Source organism: Rhinoderma darwinii, chromosome 11 (genome assembly GCF_050947455.1).
Source record: "Rhinoderma darwinii isolate aRhiDar2 chromosome 11, aRhiDar2.hap1, whole genome shotgun sequence".
Lineage (NCBI taxonomy): Eukaryota > Metazoa > Chordata > Amphibia > Anura > Rhinodermatidae > Rhinoderma > Rhinoderma darwinii.
In genome coordinates, this window is record NC_134697.1 from 85,904,610 (window position 1) to 85,922,879 (window position 18,270).

Here is an 18,270-nt window from a genome sequence, read left to right on the forward strand (position 1 = left end):
CCGCCTCGCGGGAAAAAGAAGCGACATGCCCTATCTTCGGGCATTTACGCCTCTGACCTCCCATTGACTTCAATGGGAGGCAGAGAAAGCATATTTTGCAGCGTTTTATGCCTGCGGCGCTCAATGGGTGCGGGCGAAAAACGCAGTGAAAATCGGCGTGCAGGGAGAGGAAAATCTGCCTTAAACTTCCAAACGGAATTTTGAGGCAGAAATTCCGCCTGAAAAAAACTCTGTGTGAACCCAGCCTTACGACTCGATTTACGCCTGAAAAACCGGCTCCATTACGCCTACAAACATCTGCTCGTTGCTTGCAATGGGTTTTACGATGTTCTGTTCAGACAAGGTGTAATTTTACGCGTCACTGTCAAAATACGGCGCGTAAAATGATGGCTCGTCAAAAGAAGTGCAGGACACTTCTTGGGGCGTTTTTGGAGCCGTTTTTCATTGACTATTGAAAACAGATCAGAAAACGGCCATAAAAACGTCGCAAAAATGTGAGTGGCTCAAAAAACGTCTGAAAATCAGGAGCTGTTTTCCCTTGAAAACAGCTCCTGATTTTCAGACGTTTTTTAAGCCACTCGCGATTTTCACTGCGTTTTTCGCTGCTTTTTTACGGCCGTTTTTGGAGCTTATTTCGCTAGAGTCAATGAAAATCGGTTCTAAAAACGTCCCAAGAAGTGACCTGCACGTCTTTTTCGCGGCCGTTTTTTTACACGTAAAAAAACGCTGCAAAAAACGCTCTGTCGGAACAGAACACCATTTTCCCATTGAAATCAATGTTTCTGCTTTCGATCTTTCGGCCGCTTTTCGGTAGTTTACAACCGGAAAAACGGCCGAAAATAGACAGTGTGAACATACCCTAAGGGTATGTTCACGCGACAGCGCAAAATATGTCTAAAATTACGGTGCTGTTTTCAGAAGAGAACAGTTCCTGAATTTCAGACGTTTTTGCATGCACTCGTGTTTTTTGCGGCGTCTTTTACGGATGTAATTGGAGCTGTTCTTCATTGGAGTCAATGAAAAACGGCTCCAAATACGTTCCAAGAAGTGTCCTGCACTTCTTTGACGCGGGCGTAATTTTACGCGCCGTCTTTTGACAGCGACGCGCAAAATTACACCTCGTGGGAACAGAACATCGTAAAACCCATTGCAGGCAATGGGCAGATGTTTGCCGATGTATTGGAGCCGTCTTTTCAGGCGTAATTCGAGGTGTAAAACGCCTCCATTACGTCTGAAAACAGGTCGTGTGCACATACCCTTACGGTGACGGTCACAGTGCCCACATGACAGCAACAGTCAAGGGCCCCCATAACAGGGACAACCACCTCTTCCCCCAGAACAGTGACAGCCATAGTGCTCCCATAACAGCAACAGTCAAGGGCCCCCATACCAGGGACAACCACCTTTCTGCCAGAACAGTGACAGCCAAAGTGCTCCCATTACGTGGGCACTGTGAGTGTTACTGTTATGGGAGCACTATGGCTGTCACTGTTCTGGGGGAGAGTTGGCTGTCCCTGTTATGGAGGACTTTGACTGTTGCTGTTATGTGGGCACTGTAAGGCTGGGTTCACACGACCATGTTACGTCCGTAATGTACGGAACGTATTTCGGCCGGAAGACCCGGACCGAACACACTGCAGGGGGCCAGGCTCCTAGCATCATAGTGATGTACGACGCTAGGAGTCCCTGCCTCTGCGTGGAACTACTGTCCCGTACTGTAATCATGATTACAGTATGGGACAGTTGTCCTGCAGCGAGGGTACTGCTGGAAGGTGGATGTGGCAGCTCCTGGCGTTCATCCGGCCACAGTTAAAATAGATAGGATACGGCGCCGGACATCCTGGGAGCCAAACCAAAAAACGCTGCAGGTAACGTTTTTGGATCCTAGTTCCTGCACTGGTCTATCACTGTACGGAGCCACAACTGATGTTCCCTGTGCCAGGACAGATCCCATAGAAAGCTATGGGATCCGTTCTAGCATCAGTTTCACTATGGCTGTTCTGCAACACGCCGGAGGGAAACTGACAGGAGCAACGGTCATATGTGAACGGCCCCTAATCTGGCATTGATAAAAAATATTTGGTGAAAGTTTTTGGTGGATTGTCAGGATTTTCTCGGCACAGCGTCAGTTCTGAGCATGTTGAAGGTATCAGTGTCTGGAGAGCAGCTGGGTCAGGTGAGATGTGGACACTTCAGTTCAGGCATTATAATGACCGACAACATTATAACCTCTGACAAGGACATTACCTGACTGGACCATAAAGTTGACTTGTTTACAGAACGTTGAGTTGGCTCCATTTTTGGTCAGAGATCTTCAAGTGTAAGGCTGGGTTCACACGACCTATTTTCAGGCGTAAACGAGGCGTATTATGCCTCGTCTTACGTCTGAAAATAAGGCTACAATACGTCGGCAAACATCTGCCCATTCATTTGAATGGGTTTGCCGACGTACTGTGCAGACGACCTGTCATTTACGCGTCGTCGTTTGGATTTTTACGCGTCGTCGTTTGACAGCTGTCAGCCTCGTCAAAAGAAGTGCAGGACACTTATATACATTATATGCGGGGCACTTATATACATTATATGCAGGACACTTATATACATTATATGCGGGGCACTTATATACATTATATGCAGGACACTTCTATACATTATATGCAGGACACTTATATACATTATATGCAGGACACTTCTATACATTATATGCGGGACACTTATATACATTATATGCGGGACACTTATATACATTATATGCGGGACACTTATATACATTATATGCGGGACACTTATATACATTATATGCGGGACACTTATATGCATTATATGCGGGACACTTATATGCATTATATGCAGGACACTTATATACATTATATGCAGGACACTTTTATACATTATATGCGGGACACTTCTTTCAGACATAATTTGAGCCGTTCTTCATTGAACTCAATGAAGAACAGCTCAAAATTTACGGCTGTCAGAGAAGCCTCGCAGAATGCGAGGAGGAGCATTTACGTCTGAAACGAGGCATCTGTTTTCTCCTGAAAACAGTCTGTCATTTCAGACGTAAAAGCCTCTCACCGTGTGCACATACCCTAATACTGGAAGGTTCCCATGGCTAAAGAGAGTTCAGTGCTCCAGAATTAAAGGGGTTGTCCGGGCAGGGGGCGGTTTTTCATACTGATGACCTTTCCACAGGATTGGTCATCGGTATATCATTGATGGGGGTCCGTTCCGGAAGCAGATGGCTCACAGTATAGCGGCCGTGAATGGGACTGGAGCTGCAGTTCTGCAGCATGGCCGCTATACAGTGTATGAAGCACTGCATACCCAGCATAACATCCGGTGCCCGGAGGCAGCCCGAACAGCTGATCGGTGTGGGGTCCGGGTGTCATATTTCACCACTTATTACATTACCGGGTACATATCACAATGTAATGACCATTACTCACCGTCTGCTGGAAGTTGACATGGCCATAACCAAGAGACCATCTTTTGATCATGTTCCTGCAGACACGTATAGACAGCTCAGGCCCATCTGGACTAAACTTCTGATAGATAGAGGAAGGCCATAGGATATTGGCTGTTACTGTGCGGATCTCCACTGAAGAAGTAACGGAATATTCTCATCACACAAAGTGATGGCATATCGTTGGGTTATGCCATCATTTTGCGATCGGTAGAAGTTTTACTGCCATATGAACCCTCGTTCTCAATCATTGCCCTCTTGCGGCTTTAACAGTCTCTACTCTTCTGGGAAGGCTTTCCACAAGATTTTGGAGTGTGACCTCACAGATGCTTTTTTTGGCTGAATGGGCACAAATTCCCACAGACAAGCACTGATATTGGATGAGTAGGTTTTGCTCGCAACCCGTGTTATAATTCATCCCAAAGGTGTTGGATGGTCCTTTGTGCAGGCCACTCGAGTCACTACACAACAAACTCATCAAACCATGTCTTTATGGACCTTGCTTACAGGGGCGCAGTCATGCTGGGACAGGAAAGGTCCTTCCCCAAACTGTTCCCACAATTGTCCAAAATGTCTTCCTATGTGGAAGCATTAACATTACTCTTCAATGGAAATAAGAGAAGTAGCCCAAACCCTAAAAACCATCCGCAGACATTTATCCTTCCTCCCCTAAATTTTACAGTAGACACTATGTATTCCTGTAGGTAACGTTCAGAGGCCCAGATTCACCCATCAGACTACCAGATAACAAGACGTGATTCATCACTCTAGAGAACGACGTGCTTTACACCTCTCCAGCTGACGCCTGGCATTGTGCATGAGGATCTAAGGAAATCCATTTCATGAAGCTCCTGACACACAGTTCTTGTTCTGCGCCACGTTTAAAGCCACTGAGCTCTTCAGTACGACCCATACTACTAGCAATGTTTCTCTGGAGATTGCATGGCTGTGGGCTTGATTTTATGCACCTGTTTGCAATGCGTGAAGCTGAAACACCTAAGCTCAATAATTAGGTGGGGAGTTCACGTACTTTTATCCATATAGTATTGTCTCTCACCTCCCACATGCTGTATTTTCTCCTTACTACCAAGAGACACGGAACTAGAAATTAAAGAAGAGCTCCAGTGGAAGCACAACTTTCCATGTCTGCACCCCCACCTGACTGTATATATCTCTCTACACTTATTTTATGTATACTGTACTTACTTTTTGAACTCCTGCCTTGTCCGTGCTTTAAAAAAGCCTCCGTCTTGATTCTTAGATTTCCCCAGCTTTCTCTTCCTCTCTGCTTTGCTATCAATCACATGACCAGCTAAAGACCATATAATTTCTTTATGCTGGGGGACACTGTGATTATTATTCTCTCTATATTCTTCTAAATAATCTGAGAAACCATAAGTATACAGACAGGGAGGCTGCACTATATTCTTCTACACCTGTGTGACAGGAACCTGTCTAAGTATCAGTGGCAGTTGATGATAGAAGTTTCTGTTTCCCCCTGTGTATAACTAGTGCGGTACAGAAACTGCTGTAGCCTGTGACGGGTGACACATAGATCTCCAGAGACCAAAGTAGAGATAGTAGTCACCGAGCCGGATTCACACTGCTGCTAAGCAACCGTCCCGGTCTGATATATAGAGATAAATAACAGGGGAGAGACTGACACATGGAATCCCAGAATGCAGCACATGGGAGAGGTCAGTTTTGGCCGGAGTGTCCCTTTAACATGTCATAATTCTATCATCTAGTTATCATCTCTTTATTTGTAGATCTCATTCGAAACCATCTACACGTCATTGTTCTTTGTGATGGATAAGGGACACATAACGGAGAAGATACTGAACGTCACCCTGGAGATAATCTACCTTCTTACCGGAGAGGTAAAATAATCCGGGACTCATGTATATGTTCTTTCTCTTATCTTTTTATCCTACGAACAATATTATATAAAAAGCAAAAGATCACGTCATCATAATTGATTTGTAAATATAAATGCTGTAACAAATCTTCTCTGGTGCATAGATATTTATTTTAATACAATGATAGCGCCCACTAGCATTTCGACTGACCCCCTAATGCTGCTTCCACCTTCCTAAACAGTCCGCGGTGCACACGCATTACAAAAGTTATGATTTTTGGAATGCTGGGAGGTAAAAACGAAAATTGAAAAAAACGAAAATAGGCTGTTCATTAAGGGGTTAATAACCTATCATTCACCTGTTCTATACCTGGACAGTGTTACCTGGTGGTGGTTGCATTCAGTTATCCTTTGGATGCATTACTATGGACTGATCTGTGGGCTACAACATAAGGTGTCTTAGCCTGGGGACTGTGTTGCTCCCTCTGCAGGCGGGGTGTTGCGGTGGCACTGGTTGCCATGTGGTGCAGCACCTAATAGAGTAGGGACCCACTTAAAAGAAGTCACCATGAGGAGGCAGGTGGGCTTATACGATCAAAATGTTTACTAAGAACTTCCTGTTCATTTTGATTCTCTTGTATGTTCCATCTCGATATCCAGGATTGTTCGGTAGTGAAGAAGACTTCTGGTGACTCTCTATCCCCCAACAGCTGTCCCCACATGTCTGGAAGATGGACCAGTACCATCACGGAGCCTTCACTGATACCTAAGAGAAACAACGAGCAGAAGATCCTAGAACTCACCAACAAGATCATTCATCTGCTGACTGGAGAGGTGAGGACTACCGGGAATGCTGGGACATTATATAGTAACACTATGAAGGTGTCGGGATGATGACTGTATCATTGTGTGTCAGGTTCCTATAAGATGTCAGGATGTCTCCGTCTATTTCTCCATGGAGGAGTGGGAGTATATAGAAGGACACAAGGATCTGTACAGGGACGCCATGATGGAGGACCTCCGGCCCCTCACATCACCGGGTAAGAGGAGAGCATTTTTGACAGTCCACAACATACACCCATCACCTGATAACTACATATAAACAATGTCTTCCACTGTATGTGTCTCCTACAGGTATATCAGTAAGAGAAATCCATCAGAGAGATGTCCCAGTTCTGTGTTTTCCTGGGATTGTCCACAGGAATATCACAACGTCCCAGAGGGTCATCACGTAGGTGGAACCAAAGTCTCGTCAAATCCCATAAAGGTGAATGTGCACTTCATGCTTTGCCAATATTACCTAATAATTTGTTACATTTCAGCTCATTAACTGAGGAAATAATTTGTAATATTTTATGTGAGTGTTTAGGGAAATATTCATATTAAAGTTGAGAATGTAGACGGAGGATACAAGGCGTATGTGTGGGAGGATCAAAGGTGCAATAAGGAAGAAACTTCTAACAATATCTACCCAGGTGAGCGACAACCACAAACTGTTCAGTGACTAAAACAATCTCTTTTTATGAACTCTCCTTGGCTACATGCACACGACCGTTCTTCTCGTCAGTGTGCTATCCGTATTGTAACGGACGGCAGACTGACCCCTTCATTTCTATGGCTCCGTGCACACTGCCATGTTCTTCACAGATCCTTGTGTGGGACCCGGCCACAAAACTCAGAGCAGGTCCTGTTCCTGTCAGTATTTGTGGCTCGGTCCCGCCCATTCAAGTCAAACCTATGGAACAAATGGGACGGATGCGGAGGACACACTGTCGTACCGCAAAAAAACGTACAATGGATCCATTGTTTGCAGGACGCAAATACAAACAATCATGAGCAGGTAGCCTTGGTATGTGTGAAGTGTCCAGTAGGGGCTACGAGGAGCCAACATCATCTTTTGGACTCCTGCCATCCTTGGAAATGCTGTGACATCTATCATCATTGTCATAACTTTCTACTCTGACACTTTGATAAGAGATCTTTACATTTAACATCTTTACATTTGCTCTCACAGATGGAGAGGACAGCAAAAATATTTTGGAAGGATGTCTCTTTTTATCTCCAGACTGTATACTGGACAACGGCAACATCACTCAAGGTTCTCCAGGAGAAAACGTCACTTCTCCAAGGGTTGTTAGTGCAGGTTTATCATCCGATTCTTCTGACCACCAGGAATGTTCTTCTATTAGATTGAGCGTCAATTCACCTAGTACAGATCGTAAGGACAATAATATGTTTTCATGTTCTGAGTGTGGGAAATGTTTTCCACTAAAATCCTATCTGAATAAACATAAGAAAACTCACACCGAGGATAAGCCGTTCCAATGTGGACAATGCGGAAAATGCTTTCGAAGTGGATCAAAACTTAGAAGACACCAGAGGGTTCACACAGGGGAGAAACCATATCCATGTGCTGATTGCGGGAAGCTCTTTGCTCATAAACTAAGTCTCGTCAACCATGGGAAAACCCACACAGGTGAGAAGCCATTCTCTTGCACCGAATGTGGGAAATGTTTTTCATTGAAGACGTATCTGACCATCCATCAAAGGACGCACACTGGAGAGAAGCCGTTTTTCTGCTCAGATTGTGGAAAATGTTTTGCACAGAAAACAAGTCTTAATATACATCAAAAATCCCACAAAAGTGAGACAAAAATTACATGTTCAATTGTGGGAGAACATTGATGTAAAGAATGATGATGTTCTCTAAACGGGAAATTGGCAAATCACCGTCCTTAGATGGAAACAGATTTTATAAATAAAAACCCGGCACCGATCAGCTGCTCCGGCTGATTCCGAACACCGGATGTCCATGCCTATCCTGAGGACCTATCCTGTGGATAGGTCCTCTGTATTAAAACCGCCCCATGCCCGGACAACCCCTTTAAGGACCAAGCATTGGTTTTTTTTCTTCCATCGTTGCATTCCAAGAGCCATAACATTTTTATTTTTCTGTCGACGTAGCTGTTTTTCATTGCGTAAAACCTGCAGCCTAAGGCCTCATGCACACAAACGTATTTTTTTCCTCCCGTCAATATTGGCATAAATACGGGTCCTTTGTCACACGTATTCGAACCATATTCCACCCGTATTTACGGACCCGTTTTCTCTGCACTAATCGGCAGCCCCTTCTCTCTATCAGGGTTGGAAAGAGAGAAGGAGCAGCCCTTTCGGGTAGAGTTTCCGCAGCGATTGAAAGTAAAAGAAGTTCATACGTACCGTTGTCTTGGTGACGCGTCCCTCTTTTTACATCCAGTCCGACCTCCCTGGATGACACGGCAGTCAATGAGACCGCTGCAGCCTGTGATTGGCCTGTTATTGGCTGCACCAGTCACATGGGATGAAACATCATCCCGGGAGGCCGGACTGGAGGAAGAAGCAGGGAGTTCTGGGTAAGTTAACTTTTAATACTATTAACTCCTGTAGTCACTGTCCCAGGTGCTGAAAGAGTTACTGCTGATCACTTAACTCTTTCAGCACCCTGGACAGTGACTATCCCCTGACGTCGCCTAGCAACGCTCCCGTAATTACATGTGCACAGACGTAGCCACCCGTAATTACAGGAGCCCCATAGACTTCTGAAATAGGACATGTTCCATAGTTTTCAACGGCACGGGCACCTTCCTGTAAGCAAACGGGAAGGTACCCGTGGCCAATAGAAGTCTATTGGCCGTAATTACGGGCGTTTTTACGTTCGTGTGCATGAGGCCTAATGCAATAGCAGTAGAGGGAATGAGATTGAACAATCAGATTTATTTAATCCGCAGCATTATGCTGTGAAATTGCTGTTTTTTTCTTGCGGGTTTTCCCCATTGAATTCAATGCGGAGATAAAACTCACGACAAATCTCAAATGTTGCGTTTTTTGCGGCGGAATAGCTGAAACAAAAGAAAAGCTTAAACTTATCCGTTTTATATACTTCTCCATCCAGGCCGGCCTCCTCGGATGACGTTTCATCCTATGTGAATGGCTGCCACCAATCACAGGCTGCAGCAGTCACATGACATGAGATGAAACGTCATCCCAGGAGGCCGGGCTGCTGGGCAATAGAGGGACACGTCTCCATGACTACGTAAGACCAGGGATAATTATAAGTTGCTTTTTTTTTTTTAACCTGCTGTTTTCCGCAGCAGTCATTCCGCCCGAAAAACTGCACCACAATCTGGTGCATTTTTTCGTCCAGAATTCCATGCGAGTTCCAGGACAGATACACTGTGTAGTTTTACGCAGCGTATTCGCCCTGTGTGAACATAGCCTTAAAGATTAGTGGTCACAGTCTGCTGGTGGTAAGGGCCTTGCAAGAACTCTGTGAGCTACATCAATGAAGTTCAAGGCAGCAAAGCTTTCCCTCCTCAACTGTTCCTCCAGCCATAGGTTTAGGCCCTTAACGTAGTTGTCCCATTATTAAATATCATATACATTGTAAAGATCATAAAAAAAATATGTTTTCCATTTACTGTTAAAAAAAAAATATGCTTTCCATTTACTGTTAAAAAAAAAATGATCCAGTGGAGAGTTATGAAATTTACATTACATAGTATGGCGCCTCCGGGTGTTCAAAGTGTATAGCAATGTGCACGTCCACCTACTGAGCTCAATGCTGGTGGACATGCATGCACAGTCACTCTCCCCACAACCTTGTCTCTGCATTGTAATCTTCTGATACCTGCAGATCAGCCAATAGAAATAGCTTTCATTCCTGCTTGTCAGGAAAGGAGCGGAGCCTCTGCAGTTCCATGTCCGTATAGCTTTGGAGACTCCTTCTGCTGGGAAAATAAGGCACTGTTGTCAGCTGCCAGAGTAGGAAGGAGAATAATTTTGCTTAGAGCCTCTCCCCCAGGAGCACAGATTAGCTGCAGCACCAAGGGGCAGGACAAAGATCTGAAGTCCACAAGACAGTCCACCTCTGAATGGGTCAACAGAAACAAAATTTAAGGATTTGGGGTGGCCGAGTCAAAGCCCTGACTTGAATCCCATAGAGATGCTGTGGCAAATCCATAAATTGGCACTTCATGCTCGAAAACCCTCCAATGTAACCAAATAAAAACAATTCTGCAAAGACGAGCGGGCCAAAATTCCTCCACAGAGATGTAAAAGACTCATCGCAAGTTATCGCAAACATTTGATTGCAGTTGTTACCACCAAGGCTGGCGCAACCATTTATTCGCTTTAGGGGGGCAATTACTTGATCACATAGGCAAAATAGGTTTTGAATTATTCTCATTAAATGGAATGGAATTAAAATAGGTTGGATGATGTGAAACATTTAAATGGGACAAATTATCAAAAATGTTAGAATTCAAGTAAGGGGCAAATATTTTTTCAACGCACTGTATAATGTTAGGGCAAAATGTTTGGTGTATGCACCACTAAAGGAGCGCACCTACTAGTAGTCTCTATAGGCCTGGCTTGGAAATACCTGTAGGTTAAACTACACCCTGGTTTTGGGAGGCCGTTGTGTGACCGATTCTAAAAAAGAGACGCAGTAAAACTCTCCTGAGGTGGTTAGTTAGAAAGAAGGGGATGTGAGGGCCACAAGGGACCTGTGCTCACCAGATGTGGAAGAAAGAAGGCAACTCGGAGGAGCTCAGCGGAACGATGCTGCTGCTACAGTCGCTGTTGTATTCTGGAACCAGCCAGTGGGAGTAACATCTAATGGATAAGGGAACTCCTGGTGGAGTCTGCGTAGAAGGGGTTGTTGGTCACAGATGTGAGAAGTTCACTGGTTGTAGCCGCTTTCTGCAGATGTCCGTAGTTCAGAGGGTGATGACACCTTCCTGTGTACAGTCATCAATATACCAGGTGGCCGGTTGGAGTCCAGGAGGCCGTCATATGGAGATACATCTGTAAAGACCTGTGCCAGGCAAAATGGCTTGACTGGATGTCACCAAATGCTAGTGGCAAACTCACAGATACCTGCTGGGGCCCTGTATCTAAGGCCCTGTTCACACAGAGTTTTTTGGCGCGGAAACCGCTCCACAAAAGTCGTCAAAAAACTCCCGAAAATGCCTCCCATTGAATTTCAATGGGAGTTGGACAAGTTTTTTTACCGCAAGTAAAAAAAACGCGTTGCGGTAAAAAGAAGTGACTTGACCCATCTTTCAATCAGTCAGAAAGGGTAAAAAAAACACCTTGACGAGTTTTTGTCAAACCACTGTGCAAAAAACGTCTGGAGCAGTTAATGCAGGAGGAATTTTCCTCCTGCAAAAAACTCTGTGTGAACACAGCCTTAAAATCTGAGGCTGTTTTCTCTGAAATCCGCTCCGTATTTTCAGACGTTTTTTGTTAAGCGTGTGAACATCCCCATACACATAATAGGCTTAGATACAGAGGACAGTATCACACATGATAGGCTTGGATATCAGGCCCAACTGACAGTATCACACATGATAGGCTTATATACAGTACATGGCCCAGGCAGACAGTATTGCACAAAACAGCCTCAGATTTTAAGGTGTTTTTGAAGCTGAAAATGACATTTGGAGCTTCTTTTGAGGCTTCTTTTCAGGCGTTTTTTGAGGTGTTTTTCATAGTGTTCAATGGAAAATCAGCTCCAAGAAGTTTCATGCTACTTCTTTTTATGGAGCGTCTTTTTACGCTCCGTTTTTTTTAAACAGGCGAAAAAAGACCCCCCCCCGTATGAACTACATGCTGTTTTTCCCATTGATTTCAATGGGCAGATGTTTGTAGGCCTTCAGCTTCCATTTTTTCAGGCGTTTTTCGAGGCGTAAACGCCCCGAAATACGGCTGAAAACACTGCGTGTGAACATACCCTAAGGGTATGTTCACACGTGCACATCCGTTACGGCTGAAATTAGGGAGCTGTTTTCAGGAGAAAACAGCTCCTGAATTTCTGACTTAATGGCATGTGCAGGCGTTTTTCGCAGCGTCCATTACGGACTTAATTGGAGCTGCTTTTCTATGGAGCCAATGGAAAACGGCTCCAATTACGTCCCAAGAAGTGACATGCACTTCTATGACGCGGGCGTCTTTTTTACGCGCCGTCTTTTGTCAGCGGTGCGTAAAAAAAATGACCGTCTGCACAGAACACCGTAAAACCCATTCAAATGAATGGGCAGATGTTTGCCGGCGCTTTCAAGCAGTATTTTCGGCCGTAATTCCAGGCGTAACACGCCTTAATTACGTCCGTAAATATTGCGTGTAAACATACCCTCATACTGTCTGCTGGGCCCTGTATCTCAGCCTATCATGTGTAATACTGTTAGCTGGGACCTGTATCTAAGCCTATCATGTGTGATACTGTCTGCTGAGCCGCTGTATCCAATCTTATCATGTGTGATACTGTCTGCTGTTCCCTTTATCTCAGCCTATCATGTGTGATATTGTCTGCTGAGCCGCTGTATCCAATCTTATCATGTGTGATACTGTCTGCTGTTCCCTTTATCTCAGCCTATCATGTGTGATACTGTCTGCTGAGCCGCTGTATCCAATCTTATCACGTGTGATACTGTCTGCTGGGCCCTGTATATAACCCTATCCAGTGGCATAGCTATAGGGGTCATAGTCCTATAGATATGCTGTCTCATATACATTTTCTGGGGGGTAAAACATGTCTTGGGGCTTGTGCCCCTGATGTTCTAGGACCTTAGCAGCTCCACCGGCTGATAGTGCTGCATCGATGGGTCACTTAGGAGACCCAGGATACAGCTGAAAGCTTTGGGTCATCGGCCATGAAGTAAAGTTGTGTTTGGCCCAAAAATAACTTTTACAGCGCGGCCCGTGAGCCTCCAGCTACGCCCCTGGCAGCCGGTGTATTCCTGCAGGCACCTCATCTCCCGGCTATTGAATATTTGTTGGGGCAGTTGATGAGGAAACTGCTGCAGACTTGGTTCATCAGTGCAGGTTGTGTGCCGGCGGCTTGGTTAGAAAGGATTGTTCTTCCATTCCTTCAGATCTCCTGGCCTCAGATTGAGGGTGTCGGTTATAGTTCTTACTCTGTGTGTTTGCCATGTGCTGGCCTGATTGTGTGTGCCAGTCTAGTATTCTGTTTTACAGCCCTGCTACTTTTCATGAATCTTACCGAATGTGTGCAGACCTCTATTTACCAATGCAAAGAAGTTTTTCCAAAGGACTAAAAACTACTATGGGCAGCCACTTTTGCACTCCTTTGGGCATTGTCACGCAGCTTCTTCACAAACTGGAGAAAAACAAAGCTCCTATCTAGGTGAAGGAAGTATTCACTTTGCAACTTACCGAGTTTGGTGTTTCTGAATGACTAAATTATGATCGTGGATCAGGACCCTATCGGTGACCATAAAGATAGAAAAGATTTTTTTCAAAAATGGTCTGTAATACTAACACACTGATGCTTTAAAGAGGACCTGTCACTAGATAATATAACTTGAACTGGTCTACTGACCTGAATAGCGCTGTCTCCCTGATTCCAGCACTGTTTTTTCATTTTTTCCTGGACCCCCCTGATATGTGTTGGCTCCCTATATGCTAATTTGCTGTAGTTAGCCAAGGGGGTGGGACTAGCTTCCCTGCCTCTGATACTGACCAACCAGCGCGAGGCAGCCTCAAGGAAGTTCACGCCTTGTTGGCTAACTACAGCATATAGGGAGCCAACACAACAGTGGCCATATCTCTGGAATGAGGGGGTCCAGGAAAAAGAGAAAAACAGCGCTGGAATCAGGGAGACGGCGCTAATCAGGTCAGTAGACTGGTTCAACTTATATGACCAAGTGACGGGTCCTCTTTAAATTTGGAGAAGAAAAACTGGAGAAGAAATACACTATTAGTTGCAAGATAAAAATGGATTCACATCCACATGTGTGTAATAAATTAAGATGAGTTTTATTTAGGGTTTTTTTATGCATTACAGGTTCCAAAAATAGAATTGATGCCTTAGGAGTCATTTTCTGATTGACATTTCTGTAATATTCCTCATCAGTTGGAGCATGAAAACGGCTCCTCGATTGAGTGCATGATTTGATGTATCGCCATGTCTGCCTTACGGGCAATACGTTTCCCACATTTTGCACATGAAAATGGCTTCTCCCCTGTGTGGGTCCGCTTATGAGTGACAAGGTGTCCTTTACTTGTAAAACATCGCCCACATTCAGAACAGGAGAAAGGTTTCTCCCCTGTGTGTGTCCTCAAGTGATAGATGAGGGCGCCCTTGTTGGTCAAATATTTTCCACACTCCGAACAAGAAAAGGGTTTGGTCTTCGTGTGAATTATTTGATGTTTAACAAGATACAATTTGTACTGAAAACATGTCCCACAATCGGAACACTGAAATGGGTTCTGTAAAACATCTTCCACACTCGGGACATGGGAAGAGGATTTCGCCCGTGTGGGTACGTTGATGACTTACAAGCTTTGACTTTTGACTGAAACACTTCCCACACAATGAACATACAAAGGGCTTTTCTCCAGTGTGAACTCGGTAATGTCTAACCAGGTCAGATTTACGCATAAACAATTTTCCGCATTCTGAACAAGAGAAGGGTTTCTCCCCAGTGTGGATTCTTTTATGGACGTTAAGAGACCCGTTTTGGGTAAAACATTTCCCGCATTCAGAGCACTGATACTTGTTACCACTTCCATGGGCTATTCTACCATTATGGGAGTCTGTTATATTGTGAGAAATGGGGTAATGTCCTGGAGAATTGTGTGCGGGCTTGTCATTGTCTATGTTACAATCAGAAGACAACATGAGACATTTCTCCAGTCTATTCTTGATCATGGATCCATCTGCACGAGAAAAATAAAATCTTTAAACATTAAAGTTTACTACAGAAACATCTTACAATAACAAGCAAATATTTATAAATCACTATTATTGAAAGGATCAAGGCTAAAGCCTCGTTTACATCTGCGTTGGGGTCCCATTCTGACGTTCCATCGGAGGTTTCCGTCAGAACGGGACCCTGAACAGACACAAACTGACACAAACGGAAACCAGAGGTTTCCGTTTCCATCGCCATTGATTTCAATGGTGACTGATCCGGTGCCCATGGTTTCCGATTTTCTCTGTTTTGCACCGGACCCGTAGTTTTGCCGGAAGCAATAGCCTAGTCATCTAGGCTATTGCGCAATTTGATGTGGAAAATCTGAATCAAAACGGTAGGTAAAGACAGGCAGGTAAAATCCGCACCTTTCTTAGGTCGGTTTTTACATTTTGCTGCATTTTTTTTCCAATTTTGTCAGATACAATTGTGAGGCAGAAACGCAAGATAAATTGACATGCTGTAGATTATAAAATACGCACCGCAGGGCGATTTAGGTGCAGGAAAAATTCTGCTTTGTGTAGATTAGATTAGTTGAAACCTGATTTGCCTTCACCTGTATTATGCTGCGGATTTGCTGCAGGAAAACCTGCACGGCAACTCCACACGTAATACGCATCGTGTGCATGTGCACTGAAGGCTCCTCCTTCCCACCTCTCATATGGCAAATGCATTTTCCTCACTAGTTTACATTGGCAGAGAAGATGGCAGAATACGAGACTGACGAAGGGGTTAAACATGGGCAATATGTTCCTCTTTTCTGTATTTAGTGGTTAGTAATCACCTAGACTGGTATCTGTGGAATGTCCTCCTCTGTATTCTGCCAATCATCCCAGATAAATGTCTCTCCTTCTTCCTCTAGCCCTTCCACCTCTTCAACTTTAATAATAACCAGTTCTTCAGCCTAAAAAATGAAATAAATCAAGAAAGAAAAAAAATCTAAACTTACAAATCAAACATAATAACATTCAATATGTGTAGAGGTTCCACAGGTCACAATGTCGTTTCTAAGATATTTGCTATATACCTGATGACTGTCGGACATTGTGATTTTTCTCTGGTCTATCCTTGGGGTTCACTGGACTGGCACATCTCCCTGCTGGCCATTTCCTACTGGATCTATCTATAGGAAACACGTAGACAATGACTGAATACATAGTGTATATTTGATGAAAAGATGGTGGGGTGACAGATAGGTGACCCTCAAAACTGTTCTCTTCTTAAGGGGTTATGCGGGGACCAAAATGTATTAGCGGTGTAGTCTGTGCAGTATGTGAGTACACTCGCTAATAAACATGCCGGTCCCCGGTGGCGCGGATTATGGGATTTTCATCGATTTTTATAGCGCTGCCAGGGGACCGGAAGTCTAGTTGCACAGTCTTCTTTGATGACGATATGACTCTTCGTCATGTGACCGGCCCCCGCTTTACTCTATGTACAAGCAGGAGAAATAGAACAGCGATTACATAGAGTACAACGGGCTCGGTCACGTGACAAAGAATCGTCATCAAAGAAGGGGACCGGAATGTATATTAGTGAATGTACTCACATACTGCAGGGATAATCATTTTTGGACCCCGCATAATCCCTATAATGGAAGTCTCCTCTTACCCGGTGATGTGAAGGTCTGGTGGTCCTCCATCATGACGTCCTTGTACAGATCCCTCTTACCCGGTGATGTGAGGGGCCGGTGGTCCTCCATCATGACGTCCTTGTACAGATTCCTCTTACCCGGTGATGTGAGGGGCTGGTGGTCCTCCATCATGACGTCCTTGTACAGATCCCTCTTACCCGGTGATGTGAGGGGCCGGTGGTCCTCCATCATGACGTCCTTGTACAGATCCTTGTGTCCTTCTATATACTCCCACTCCTCCATGGAGAAATAGACGGTGACATCCTGACACCTTATAGGAACCTGACACACAATGAGACAGTCATCATTCCGACACCTTCATAGCGTTACTATATAATGTCCCAGCATTCCCGGTGGTCCTCACCTCTTGTTGGTGAGGTCCAGGATCTTCTGCTCATGTATCAGTGAGTGAGGTGGAGGTCCTGTGATGGGGCTGTGGGTCCTGCTCCCTCCTCCTGACACACGGGAACGGCCGCCGGAGGTCACACCCTCATCAGATGTTTTCTTCAGGACAGTGTAGTCCTGTGTATGGGGAGACACTGATACATGTCCCGATACATATTCTTTTAATCCCTCATACTCGTAGTATATTAATATAGATTAGAGAGACGTCATGTGACATAACTCCCAGAATCCCTCACCTCTCCCGTTAGCAGGTAGATGATCTCCAGAGTGAGGTTTAGTATTCTCTCATTTTTATGACGGATTCCTTTACCCATCATGATGACACAATTAATGGACCTAATATAAACACAATCGGGCAACCATCTACAGAAAGAGAAAAAAATCATTTCAAGCCTGAACCAACAATTTTCTATCTGCTTCCCCCTCTAGTAGTAAGCGCACATTCACACCGGGCAGTATTTTTTGTGCAGTTTTACCATGAGTGCCACAAAATCTGCATTTATTTCCATGCCGGTATGCCATGATGCAGTGAAGATAACCTAAAGCTTGTGTCCAGCTTGACCGTCCGCCGTTTCCCCAGTAGTTACAGAAGCGCCCCTCCACCCTCCCAATAGTCACAGCAGGCCCCCCATCTCTCCACCCTCCCAATAGTCACAGCAGGCCCCCCACTCCCTCCACCCTCCCAATAGTCACAGCAGGCCCCCCACCCCCTCCACCCTCCCAATAGTCACAGCAGGCCCCCCACTCCCTCCAGCTCATCTTCTCAGTAGTCACAGCCACAATGCATACCCCTCCGCTGTGTGCACTCGGCCCTGCAGGAGCGCTCTGTGATCAACTTCAGCCCCGGGACCAGATTGGGGCCCCCAGCTGCTGAGTGTATAAAGTGCAGGGAGCGGAACCAGGTCGCCAGAGAATGGGATTTGTCCTGCGGGCACACAGGAAAGTACACAAAGTATTAGTTCTGGAAGCCGCAGGGAATCCCACCACCCGAAAAAAAAACGCACCAAATTGTGGTCCAGTGTTTTCAGGCAAAAATGTCCGCTGCAGAAAATCTAAAAAAAAGCAAAACAGTTTATACTTACCCTCCGGCGTTGTCATGGCGACACGTCTCCCTCTTCTGAGCGTAGCCCGGCCTCCTGTGACCGCTGCAGCC

At 45.0% G+C, this 18,270-nt stretch overlaps 1 protein-coding gene across 2 annotated transcripts in view; it reads left to right on the forward strand.

Annotated features, from left to right (window-relative positions):
* LOC142663761 (gastrula zinc finger protein XlCGF66.1-like) overlaps positions 1-18,270 on the forward strand; it is a 46,339-nt gene that overhangs the window by 586 nt on the left and 27,483 nt on the right. The window contains exons 2-5 of one of the 2 annotated variants that reach the window (XM_075842593.1): positions 5,236-5,346; positions 5,985-6,158; positions 6,241-6,364; positions 6,459-6,591. In XM_075842593.1, coding sequence (XP_075698708.1) covers positions 5,275-5,346; positions 5,985-6,158; positions 6,241-6,364; positions 6,459-6,559 — 471 coding nt within the window. In that variant the 5' untranslated portion in view covers positions 5,236-5,274 and the 3' untranslated portion in view covers positions 6,560-6,591. Of the gene's footprint in view, positions 1-5,235; positions 5,347-5,984; positions 6,159-6,240; positions 6,365-6,458; positions 7,628-18,270 lie in introns of those variants that run through there. The other variant, XM_075842592.1, reaches the window with a different exon arrangement.